General features: G+C 29.1%; 2 protein-coding genes across 3 annotated transcripts in view; one reads left to right on the top strand and one right to left on the bottom strand.

The window, feature by feature from the left end:
* The window catches only part of LOC127291624 (protein jagged-1-like), a 436,579-nt gene that overhangs the window by 328,014 nt on the left and 94,642 nt on the right, over positions 1–13,923 (bottom strand). The gene's annotated exons all lie outside the window — the stretch shown is intronic.
* Positions 1–13,923, top strand: part of LOC127291625 (uncharacterized) — a 45,147-nt gene that overhangs the window by 19,569 nt on the left and 11,655 nt on the right. The window contains exon 5 of one of the 2 annotated variants that reach the window (XM_051320827.1): positions 9,413–9,975. The exons of the other annotated variant lie outside the window; for it this stretch is intronic. Coding sequence (XP_051176784.1) covers positions 9,413–9,421 — 9 coding nt within the window. The 3' untranslated portion in view covers positions 9,422–9,975. Of the gene's footprint in view, positions 1–9,412; positions 9,976–13,923 lie in introns of those variants that run through there. 2 annotated transcript variants of the gene reach the window in all.

The following is a 13,923-nucleotide window of genomic DNA, read 5'->3' on the forward strand; positions in this document are numbered from 1 at the left end:
GACCAGGATAAAAATTGGAAAATTCTTATGTAATTTATCAAATATTTAAATTAATTTTATTATAAATAAAAATTAAAATTGTTTATTACTAATTAAACAATAAATTGTTGTTGTTTATTTACTTTTTTCAAAAAGCACATATAAGAAAGCATTTTTTTGACAGCTTTCTAAATTATTCATCTCAATTTTGTAAAAAATAAAGGCCAAAAAACTAATTTATTTTTCAATGTTTCAACTAAATAATTATTGTTTTTTATTTAAAAAATTAAAAAATGATTGAATTTTCAACCTTTTTTACAACATTGAGATGAGTAATTTGAAAAATTCTCCAAAAACTGCTTTTTTTAAAGTGCTTTTTGAAAAATGCAATTTATATGTGTTTTTTTAATAAAAAAGAATAATTTTATTATTGATTTAAAAAATTGAAAACTAATTCAATTTTTAAATATTACGTTTCACAATTTTTAAATTGGTAAATTTCAAAATTTGGAAAAAACTGTTTTTTCAGGGGTTTTTTGAAAAAAACATAAGAAGTATTGAATAATTATTTATTTAAAAAATTAAAGAATAATTAAATTTTTAAACAAGTATTTTTCACAACTTTGAAATTTATTGTTTAATTAGTAATAAACAATTTTAATTATTATTTATAATAAAATTAATTTATCCTGGTCTTTCCAAAAATGGCCTACATATAAGCCAATTCGTGTATTTTTCCTTAGGGGCCGTCCATATATTACGTAACGCTCAAGGGGGGGGGGTTACCAGACACTGTTATGGTCTTGTTACGATGGGGGAGGGGGGTCGAAGTATAGTGTTAGGTAACAAATAAAAAAATTATTTATTGAAAGAAAAAAATAATCACATGAAGTAATAATGAAACTATTTTCACTAGCATAAATTTTGGCGGGTATTCCCTGTTATTTCTTTGTACAAGTGATACACGGATTGGTAGTTTATTTTCTTATCTCAGGGTGCAGTCTCTCTCCTTTAAAAAACAAGAACGCACGAGCGACTGCACTCTGAGACTATGATCATGAACAAGTGACAGACAAGTGAACTTAACCTTATTTATAACAGAAACGATATGGTCATACCCTTAGTTTTGTGTTTACGAAATAAAATTCTAGTTGGTCGCAATAGACATCCAAAATAAAACGAGGTGAAAAAAATTTAAAATTTGCTATGTGTGTGGTGTTAATATTTATTGCACGCAAGTATAAACGAATTTTATATTGTTTACTGTTTTGTTTTTCTTCTGAACTGTTTGTTCAGTGTTTGATGCTTGAATTTGCGCTTAAAATATTTTTCAATTACATTAAGGTAGTATTACACTTTTCAAGCAGTAAAAAACGGGTTTAGAAAAAAAATTTTTTCTCGCTTCTTAATTTATTTAAAGGAACAAATTTTTTTTTATAACATTATATGGCATTTAAAATGTTACGTAACAAAAGTGGGGGAAAGCTGCTTTTTCGTAAACTTGCAATAATTTCGTGAAAACTTAATATTTTTTAATCAGACAACAATATTTCTCTTCATAGGAGTGTTCAAATTATAAAGTTCTAATAATTATTTTTAAAAAAAATTAAATTAACTATTTTTTACAAGGCAGCAAAAAAACCCATGAATGCAAAAAAAGGTGAAATACATGTTTAAACGTGTTTCAAATGATTTTATCGATATTTTTTTGGTTTTTGATTGTCAAAAATTAACAATAACATTTGTTTAAACAAATTATTATTGTTATTTATTAATCTTTTAAACATAAACTTATAAACTTGAAGTTAATTTGATTTGGTGATGGTACACTCTAAATTTGAATTAGTTATATTTCACTGATTGTCAATCAAATTCCACTGATTTAAATAAAGAAAAGTCTTCCACTGGTAATCAGTGAAAAGTTACTGATTGAAACATTAAATAATTAATCACTAATGCAATCAATAGTAAAATGATTGATGTTTTAGTAACTTACGCCTCAATGTTTTTTGATCAACAATATTAATAATAATAGTTAATTCATAATAAATAAGCTTAAATTATGAATAAATAACATAATAATTTACTAATTCTTTCATTTCTAAATTAAATTCTTATTCAAATTGAATTTATTAATTAAAGTTGTAATTAATTAACTGTAATATATATATATATACAATAAATAAATAAATGAAAAAATATGTAATTTCTGCATACTATTAACGGATATATTCATTTTTCAACTAATTCATACATAGAATTAATGATTAAACGCAAACCTAAGAAATAAATAAATCTAACGCATAGGGGGAATCGAACCTGCGACCTACGGACTATGAGCCTAACGCTTTACCAAGTACGCTACGCACGCTACGTGAAAGCGAATGTTAACTTCTTGATGCCATAGTTGGTACGTCGGGCCTTGGTCGGTCCATCTATGGCTGCCGAAACCTCGGCAGCCAAAGTTGGCCCGACTTCGGTTCCTACTTTCACCCAAAGTTGGACCGACTGTGATTGCCAAAGTTCAAAAAACCTAATTCTAAAAGGTCGGGCCGACTTTGGCCAAAGACGGGCCGATGGTCGGCAGAATTATGGCAGCCAAAGTTCAAAAACCTTAATTTTAAAAGGTCGGTCCGACTCTGGCCAAAAACGGGCCGAATACCCAATAGTCCTTTAGCTTTGTAGCTTTGTAGTCCTTTCATTTATAAAACTTTTCAAAGTGGCGGAAACAAATTTTTTTCTTTATAGAAACATGTTATATGAGATCCTGATCAATTGTCCGGATGTATGTATGTGTGTGTATGTGTGTGTGTGTGTGTGGATCCCTTTTTTGTTTAGAAGATAACTTTAACAGGTTTTAATGGATTTAGATAAAATTTGGTAGGCTCATTTATCATATTAATATCTCAAATCTGACCAAAGGATTTTGAAAAATATCCCAAAAAAAAAATTTTATCGTCTTTTTTCCAAAAATTTTTTTTTAATCGAAAAAATTTTTAAATAGAAAAATTTAAGGTTATATATAATAAAATCGTTTTCCTTACGTCAAGACGAATCGATCGATATATATAAAGTATACATTTAAGGTAAATTTAAAGAATTACACAGAAAATTAAAAGGCATTAAAATAAGCTGCAACGCTTCTTATTTTCATCCAATTTTGCTTATTTTAATACCAAAATGGATTAAAATAAGCAAAATTGGATTAAAATAAGAAGCGTTGCAGCTTATTTTAATGCCTTTTAATTTTCTGTGTAATGAAAGTTAAAAAATCAAAAATTGACATTTTGGCAATAAAATTTTGCTTTCTCCACGAGGAAGCAAATTTTTTTGCTGATCGTAAAGAGGAAGCAAAATGTTCATGTAATGAACATCTGAATTTACAACTTGTTTTTTTAATTGCACCTTATAAAATCATTTTTGTTTTTAAGTTCCCATGCGAGCGTAGCGTAGTGGTTAGCGTATTAATCTTCGGTGCGTTAGGTTGCAAGTTCGATCCCAGTAAACGTTAGTTATTTTAAATATGTATGTATAAGATTGCGTTTAATGTTAAGATGTAAACAACACATAAATTATGAATTTAAGATAATACCCTATGTATATTAATTGTAGAAATAAATAATCATTTTTTAAACTTTTCTCCGAAGGTCGGCCAAACATTGGCACCCATAGTTGGCCCGACCATATTTACCAAAGGTGGGCCGACAAAGGCTGCCAATGTCAAGCCGACCTTCGTCACCATAGTCGGCACAACTTTGGCGCCCATAGGTGGCCCGACTTTGGTACCGATAGTCGGTCCAACTTTGTCAGCCATTGGTTGGCGGCCGTTATCAATTCGCTAGTTCGGCCTACCTTTGGTTGCCAAAGTTGGTACGACCATTCACAAGGTTGGCCCAACCATGGCCCGACCGACAATTCGCACCTGGGTAATTATAAATAATAAATATAACATAATTAAATTAATATTTATAGTCATAATTTTTTTTGATAATTAAAATAAAGAATAAAATAAATTATAATTGATTATATCCCTGGCGGATTGGGTAAACCGAGATGTAACCGAATTGGGTTATGATTCGGTTACGTTTCGGTTACTTGTGAAAATTGTCGTTAATCGACGAAATATGTTGTAAATAACTATTAGGAATGGTTAATAGACATTTAGAGGTCTTATTTATACAATAATAACAATAAATTAAGATATAATTACTCAATAATAATTGTTTTAAGTGTACAATGCATACAGTTGTTGATCGAGTTACCATATATGTATATTACCATCAGCGGGAGCTGTGATACGCGCTTTAAACAGTAGATGGCGTTGAAAATTACTTTGTGAATGAATTTCTAAAATTAAACTTTAAAGTGTCAAATGTGTAAGTGAATTTAAGTTTTAAAAAAATAGATCGATTAATTAAAACAACTTTTTTCATTTCTACAAATATAAAAAAAAAATTTCTCAATAAAAATTTTTTTTTTCTCAATGACATGAGAAAAATTAATTGTGACACAAAGAAATCTATTTTTCCCTAAAATAATTTTTTTCTTAATAATAATTTTTTTTTCACAATAAAATGAAAATAATTGTGACACAAATGAAACTTTTTTCCTCAATAAAATAAGAAATATTAATTTTGAAAAAAAAAATTTTTTCTGAATAAAAAAATTTCTTTTCTTAATGAAAGGAGAAAGATCAATTTTGACAGAAAAAAAAATTTTTTCATTAAAAAAATTTTTCTTCATAATAAAATTTTTTTTTTTTATTTGTACAAATGAAAAAAGTTGTTTTAATAAATCGATCTATTTTTTTAAAACTTATATTCACTTACACATTTGACACTCAAGGGTTTAATTTTAGAAATTCATTCACAAAGTAATCTTCAACGCCATCTAGTGTTTAACGCGCGCATCACAGCTGCCGCTGATGGTAATGTACACCCACATAGCACCGAAGATTTAATAAATATTTATTAAATATTTATTTTCAGTGTTCGCAGTATTTAGAATAAAGGTTAAGTAAAGCTTCTGTAAATATTTAAATGTCCGCACTTGAGCAAATGTTTAGCGCGAACCTTGAGTGAAGCTTGAAATTAAATATTCGTTAAAGGTTCGGCTTGAAACTTGAGTGAAGCTTTAAATTAAATATTCGTTAAAGGTTCAGCTCAAACCTTGATTAAAGCTTGAAAAAAATATTCGTTAAATGTTCGCCCAGATAGCTGGATTTTAGAATTATCTAATCATAAAGTATTAATAATAATAATATAATTAAAATAATTATATCTTTAATTTGGATCAGTTTAGTGAATAAATTGATTTAAGAAATTTTAGTTTTCAAAAATGAAAAAAAAAAATAATTTCTTAAATTTAGGGACTCATAATTGATTAAGCAATTTTTTAGAGACTTTAAATAACGAAATTAATTTTGAAAATAAATTTGGGGGACCGAGGATTGAACATGGGTTCGACGAACGCGAACGAAATACCTAACCAACCGAGCTATACGAGGAACTATGATTGAAAAAAAAAATCTTGCTCTTAAGCTACAAGTGATTTTATTGGTTTGCGGAAAACGGAGAGATAATTTAAAACTGTATTTTTTGTTTTGACAGTATATAACCAAACAAAAATTATCTTAAGAGCATTTGAACCTTCGTGACGTCACAAATCATGGCGCATGACACGCAAACTTCTCAGGTATGTGAAAAGCACAATTTTGAATATTTTTTAAAAAAAACCTTTTGGAAAATGTTCAGAATAACATAGACTCTGTCTGTTATGTGCGAAAAATTCAAAATTTTGCGTTTAAAACGTTTTTTAAACAATGCCTACATATAAGCAATTCGTGTATTTTTCCTTACTTGTGACAACCAACTTAAACATTGTTTAAAAAACGTTTTATACGCAAAATTTTGAATTTTTCGCACATAACAGACAGAGTCTGTGTTATTCTAAATATTTTCCAAAAGGTTTTTTTAAAAAATATTCAAAATTGTGCTTTTCACATACCTGAGAAGTTTGCGTGTCATGCGCCATAATTTGTGACCTTAAGGTATCACATCGGCACTAATCGGAGTCAAAAGTTTGTACCTCGCATTACTACTTCCCGCACTATACTTTCGCCCTCAACTCCCTATACTCTCAGCCCATACTGTACCTACTTCTACAAATGCACTCGTACACGTATACCTCACACTAGCAGCGATTGGAAGGAGTAGGAGGTTTGACAACGTCGCTATAAGTCTCGCTTTGACTACTGTGGACTACTGTCTCTCTCTAACTAATGTTACCATCCTGCGATGTTGCAACATCAAAATGGCGGGTGTGCTATATATTGTAAATGACGTTATGAAATAGAATTTTTAATTTATAATTACAAATAAACGGCACGGTAAAGTATAAATTTCTTTGTATATTTTAGTTGCAAATTTATTCGTGAATTCAACATTAGCTTTTGAAAAAAATTTATAGAAAACTTCTGATGATATTTGTGAAAATGTACTTCTCCCCTATACATTAGTCCCGTCTCCCATGCAAAATAAGCAACTTTGATTGCTAATATCTCTGGTTTCGTACGGCGAAAATTCTTCATATTTTGCAAATTTGTCAAGAATGATAATAAGAACATATGGTAAAATTTTCAAGAAAATCTATAGAAAACGGTTTTACCGATGTGATACCTTAACATTGTTTAAAAAACGTTTTAAACGCAAAATTTTGAATTTTCCGCACATAACAGACAGAGTCTATGTTATTCTGAACATTTTCCAATAGGTTTTTTTAAAAAATATTCAAAATTGTGCTTTTCACATACCTGAGAAGTTTGCGTGTCATGCGCCATGATTTGTGACGTCACGAAGGTTCAAATGCTCTTAACCATCGAAACAATTCGTGCCGTTTTCTGCAAACCAATAAAGTCACTTGTAGCTTAAGAGCAAGATTTTTTTTTCCAATCATAGTTGCTCGTATAGCTCGGTTGGTTAGGTATTGCGTTTGCGTTCGTCGAACCCGTGTTCGATCCTCGGTCCCCCAAATTTATTTTCAAAATTAATTTCGTTATTTAAAGTCTCTAAAAAATTGCTTAATCAATTATGAGTCCCTAAATTTAAGAAATTATTATTTTTTTTCATTTTTGAAAACTAAAATTTCTTAAATCAATTTATTCACTAAACTGATCCAAATTAAAGATATAATTATTTTAATTATATTATTATTATTAATACAATTAATACTTTATGATTAGATAATTCTAAAATCCAGCTATCTGGGCGAACATTTAACGAATATTTTTTTCAAGCTTTAATCAAGGTTTGAGCTGAACCTTTAACGAATATTTAATTTCAAGCTTCACTCAAGGTTCGCGCTAAACATTTGCTCAAGTGCGGACATTTAAATATTTACAGAAGCTTTACTTAACCTTTATTCTAAATACTGCGAACATTGAAAATAAATATTTAATAAATATTTATTAAATCTTCGGTGCTATGTGGTCATATATGGTAACTCAACAAATGTATGCACTGTACACTTAAAACACTTAGTATGAAGTAATTATAGTTTAATTTATTCTTATTATTGCATAAATAAGCACTCTAAATGTCTATTAACCATTCCTAATAGTTATTTACAACATATTTCGTCGATTAACGACAATATTTTACAAGGAACCGAAACGTAACCGAATCGTAACCCAATTCGGTTACAACTCGGTTTACCCTATCCGCCAGGGTATTCAATTATAAATAAATAATATTAATAATTTATTTATAATTATAATTTATCTTTTAAATTAAAATTAATAATATTATACATATTTTATTATTAAAAAATTATATTAAAATTTTTTCCATTTTAAACATTTACTGATTCCCATCAGTAATTATATAAGTTCCTCTAGTGGTATATCAGTAAAAATGTAGTCAGTAAAGATGAAAAATCTAGAAAAAATAACTAGTTTTTTAATTGTTATTTTAGATAATAAATAAATGAAAACAATAATTTGTTTAAACAAATATTTATCTTAAGCTTGGAAAATTTTTAATTACTAATAACTGTATCCGGCTACGAAAGTTGTAAAATTAAGAGAAAACTCCAAGTTCATAAGTTTATGTCTAGAAGATTAATAAATAACAACAATAATTTGTTTAAACAAATCCTATTGTCAATTTCTGACAATCAATTTCTACTGGTTGTATGGTGAAGTCAACAAGGTAAGTTGTAATATTCAGACAAAGCTGCAACTTTATATCTTTATTTTGAAAAAAATAACAAGAATTTGTTTTAACAATTTTTTTAACAACTTTTTTTAACAAATTCTTTCTCAGTAAAAAATATAACCTATGCGAAAAATATATATAGTTTTTAAATTTTTAGAAATTAAGATGTTTTAAAAATTTGTCAGCTATCCTTGTAATTGTACGAATTGTAAAACAAATAATGAAAAAAGTGTACCATTCACAAAGTAAAAAATATAGAACAGTGTAAATAATATTATTAAAAAGATCAGATTGACTAAATAAATTTATAACATTGGAAATTTAATACTCCAGTTTTAAAATAAAAATATATTTCAATAGAAAAAATTTAAAAGTTTGAAAACTAAAATCTTTCAAGTAGAAGCAATGAATACTTAAGGATTGCATTTGTTATTACCAAAGGAGAGAATCCGAGTCGAAATTTAACTTCTACTTAACGCCTCTAAATCTACGCCTATTTAGATCCTCTAAACTGGCACATAATTCCAATTATTTCTCTTTTGAGGCGTTATGTAGGACTTAAGAAATTTTATCAAAAGTTGAAATTATTAACTTTCATCTTTTCTACTAGTTGTCAAAATACTATAAGAAAGAATATTTCTAGTCTTAAATAGTTATATTGGAAAGGATTATATGAAAAAAGTAATTAGTTTCTTTGATTAAAAATTTTTTAAAAATTAATTTTAGTCCTATCTTACTCATTTTAAGTTCTGCTGCTAGTTTTACTTTACGCCTCCAAAAAAGCAGATAAATGCAAATCTTCTTATTTGGAGTGGTTAAGTAGGTTTTAAGAACAGAACAAGGAGTAGAATAGACTTAAATAGACGTTAGTTGAATCTAAGTAGATTTAAAAAGAGATTATTGGAGGAGTTATCTAGGACCTAAATTTCGAACAGATTATGTAATCGAAGAGTTGTTAATTGTTTACAAGGAGGGTTGCTTTTAAGTAGAATGCCTATAGAAAAATATATATTATCTTATTTATTAATTATTAAATTTTTAAAATCTTAGGAAAAGAAAACTCATTAATTGCAGCACGTTCTTTTACAATTTTCACTTTACAAAAACATCTTTTAGGAATGATATGAAGCCTCGCTTACTATTTCTCTAGCTTTTTTACAAAGTTAGTAACGTCAGAAGTAACATTCTGTGATCTTTATGTTATATTCAATTGATTTCAGGATACATAGTACATAGAAAAAAGAAGATGAAGCATAAGAAGAGAGAGAAAAATATAAGGAGAAAAGAAAACAAGAAGATACAGAGAGAGAAACAAAAATATAAGAAGAAGAAAAGGAAAAGATCAAGAATGCGAACCAGAAAACAAGACGAAAACGAAAAGAGTTTATGTGTGGTTTATCATCGTCTTATTGCATGCTTGAGAGTACCTACACGTTTATACACATTTGTAAACGTTCACGTACACTTGCCCAGAAATGTAAATACAAACACACAAATGCAATTTTACACGTGTTCAAGAAGCAATAGGATCTAGCGTGGGTCGCAAAGAAGAGCCTTTTCTTTCCGCATAACCAAGGTGCAGCGAGCCATACCTGCAAGGTATGACTTGTTTTAGATTTACATGGAAGTCCCGCAGCTAATATGAATAATTTCATCCTCCAGAGCTCGACAAACATTTACAATTTGGCACGGCATTTTTCAGATTCCAAATAGGTTCGCTTCAGTAATACAAACGTTATAATACATTGTTAAGTTAATTTTTGGGAATAAATAAAAGCAATTATGACTATTAAATATTCTGTTTTCATAATATTACACTTCAAAAGACGTGTGAATACTGTAGATTTTTTTTTTGGATAGGGCATCAAGATCGTAAAACCAAATTGATGCACTGACCTACAAAATTTTGCCACAAGAATAAACGCTGGTGAATTTTATAGGACTTTTCGAAGCACTGTTAAACAAAAACGCGATGGAATTAGTAGTACTAATTCATACTCTACCTACACAATGGGAAAAGCTAGGGTAGTGCTGACACTTAGAACTGGCGGAGTTAAAACTGGCTTTGTATATAATTTTCGTTCCCATTTTCATGTAAATACATAAATATATATATTTATTGAAAAAAAATGTGAAAATCGCACATTGGGAAAAAACTAACAAAAGAAGGGGTAAGATTTTCTCCTAGGTTTTTTAGTTTTCACCATTACTTTAAAATATTAGCAGAAGATAGCAAACCATTGCTAATGAGTAATTTCCCATGCTTTATTTTAACGTCATATAACATTGCAAACTCTTGCCAAAGTATTGCAAAAGTATAGGAACAAAAAAATAATTTTTTTTCACTTTTTAACTTTGAAAAACTTATTTTTCAAAGAATTGCAAAATTGGGAGAAAAAATTTTTTTCTAAACACTTTTCGTCAAAACACCTCGACCACTGAAGTATAATTAACAGTGCTACCAACACCAATTTCTCTGTAGTCACTGAAAATATTTTTAGTAGCCGTCGCACTGAGTTGCGTCACTAATATGCGTCGTGTTGACATTTTCCATTCATAACCTCATGGTCTCGCAAACGTCAATATTAATGTGCAATGAATTTCTGCTTTTTAAGTTGCATCGCATTGACATTTCAATCTTGTTTTATGTTCAATTATGTTTTATCTTTTAGGTGCATAATAGTGTGTTAATAGAATGGCAAAATCATTGTTTACATCTTTTGAGTAAATTTTTTTGCAGGAACCCGGAACCCTGGCGAGGGGCAAGCCCCCACGAACCCACCCGCACGACTAACTTCACTGAGAGAAAAAAACTGTCGTTTTAGTGGTAAAGCCATGCAGTGTTACAATGGCGGTGAAACTCCTGCACCCTACCATACCATTCGGTAAATTAAAAATTATATAAAATAGCTAATCGTTACTTTTAAAAATAGAATAAGTATAAATTTGGTAAATTACATTTTAGAACAAATAATTGTTCAAAAAAATAATACAAAATGGTAATTCGGAGAAAAAAAAATGATAAAAAATGGTAATTATGTAAAATCAAAAATAGTATAAACAGGTTTTTGGAAAAATAAAAATTATGAAAAATACTAATTTTCTACAATAATAATTCTGAGAAATGATTATACGGTAAATTGAAGATTATAAAAAATGTTCTTTCGAAGTTAAAAAATTCTGTCAAATAATAATTCGAAAGTATTTTTATTATATAATCGGACGATTCGAGTTCAAAAAATTATAGTCAATTCCTTTTAGATAAAACGATTTTCGAGAAAATAAAAATTCGGAAAAACAAATTTGGGGTTTAATTATGCGCCTCAAAATAAACCATGGAAAATTACTCATAAGCAATGGTTTGCTATGTTTTGCCAATATTTGAAAATAATGGTGAAGACTGGAAAACCTTAGCGAAAATCTTTCCCTATCCCTTTTGCTAGCTTTCTCCCAGATTATATCGAGTTAAATTATGTTTTAAAAAAGTAAGGTTATGTTCCAAAATATTACTAAATTTTATAAAAAACGTACAATTTATAATAAGTGTTAACATTTTTACATATTTTAAAAGCTAATTGTGAAGATAAAACTGTGTGTCCTCTTTTTATCATTACTTAATATAATTCTTCTAAGATTTATGAAAAGTATTAAAAATTTTCTTAAAAACCTAAAAATTTAAAATAATAATAAATTTAATATAATATTATTTTAAAAAATAAATTAAATACATATGAATGAACTGCAATAAGTATACAATAAGATTTACTATTTCAACCGAGCAAGCATTCGCGAGAGAGGAATATGAAGCTAGTTCTTATTTAACGAGTTAAAAAATTATTCATTTCATGATCATTTAGCTTCCTCATCCTGATAAACACTTAAATATATTATTAATTTTATAAAAATCTCAATTTTTTGTTAAAAATAATTCTAAAATACCGATCAATTTTCTAAATATTGGTAAAATATATACTTTATTCGATTCGTTTTCTTTCAAGAAATACAACTCTGACAAAATTTATTAAAAATTTTCATAAAGAAAAAAATTATTTCAAAAAGTACGAAGAAATACTATAGTAAATAATAATAATATAATAAAAACTATAGCGAAGAGTCAAATAATGTGTGGTTCATGAACAGTGGGTGAATTTATTCACGTGCAACGATAAAAGTCTCTTTAACAGTCTTCGCTCAAGTGCGAATAAAACAGTGCAGTTAGGGAACAGGACAAAACTAAAAACACTCGGCAAAGGTAAAATCAAATTAAGTGCCTTCAATGGAAAAGAATGGTCATTGGTAATATTAAATAACGTTCTTTTAGTTCTCGTTCTCGATCTAAAAATAAATTTGTTTTCTGTATCAAGTACATTGGATAGGAACATTAGGTTCACCTCTGACAAAAACACATGCAAGTTCATGAACAATAACAAGTGTGTGGTGATCGCGACACGTCAGGACCGAATGTTTAAAATGTGTTTCGGTAGTGTAGAATCAGTAGCGTCAAATATCACAAATAAATATCAAAACTCTACGCAGTGACAAAGGAACCGAATTTGATAACAAAGAAATAAAACAATTATTAGATAAGGAAGGTATTGATCATCAATTCAGTGTTGTCTACATACCACAATAAAACAGAAAGGTGGAAAGAGAGATGAGAACCGTCGTAGAGGTAGCAAGATTCATGCTCAAAGACAATTCACTGGAAAAAATTCTGTGGGCTGAAGCTGTTAATACAGCTGTTTTTGTGCTCAACAGAACCGGAACTAGTTCAATCCCGAACAAAACACCCTATGAACTGTGGTTTGAAAATAAGTACGATTTAAATTTATTAAAAGATGTTTTCCATAGTGAAGTGTGGTGTCATGTGCCAAAAGTTCGTCGATTAAAATGAGACAATAAAAGTGTTAAAGGTCTATTCGTTGGATACAGTGATACCATAAAAGGATATAAAATTCATCATCCAAACAAAAGCAGTTTCTCAATCGAAAGAGAAGTATTATTTTCCTCACCACTAGTAAAAAGTAATTCCATGCCCAAAACAAAAGAAAACTATAATGTTCATCTACTCGATAATTCAGATGACGACCAACAAAGTGATGAGGAAAACGACGAAACTCATAACACGCAACCCCCAAATACCGATAACAACGATGACATTTCGGATGCAGACAACAACGAAATCAATGATGACGTTTTCGAAGAATGCTTTCAAGATGAAGCTCCAAAAGTGCAGCAAACTAAATCCGGGAGAACCTCGAAACCTTCCAGGAGTCTCACTGATGATTATTATTATTATGTTGGCCTTGATGAAGACGAACCCTCAACGCTAAAGGAAGCTCTTTTCTCCAATCAAGCGTTGGAATGGAAAAAAGCAATGGTCAACGAAGTGGCGGCGAACTCTCAGGCAATCGACACCAAGTGGGTATTTAAAGTAAAACGTGACAATGAAGGTAAAATAAATCTTTATAAAGCTAAATTAGTTGCTAGAGGCTTCACCCAAAAAAATCTTGATTTTTGTGATATCTATTCTCCAGGGGTGCGTTCACGTAATTCTCACTCTCATTAAAAAATTTTCACCCTCACTCAAAATTTTTTCAAAATCTTACTCTCACTCAAAAAATGTTTCTTGAATGAATGTGAGAGCGAGAATGAAAAAATTATGAGAGAGGGTGATATTAAAAAATTGTTGAGTGAGAGTAGGATTGAAAATGGCGGCTCCAATATGGCG

Source organism: Leptopilina boulardi, unplaced genomic scaffold, assembly GCF_019393585.1.
Source record: "Leptopilina boulardi isolate dan_hultmark-lab unplaced genomic scaffold, ZJU_Lbou_2.1 LbouV2_149, whole genome shotgun sequence".
Taxonomy (NCBI): domain Eukaryota; kingdom Metazoa; phylum Arthropoda; class Insecta; order Hymenoptera; family Figitidae; genus Leptopilina; species Leptopilina boulardi.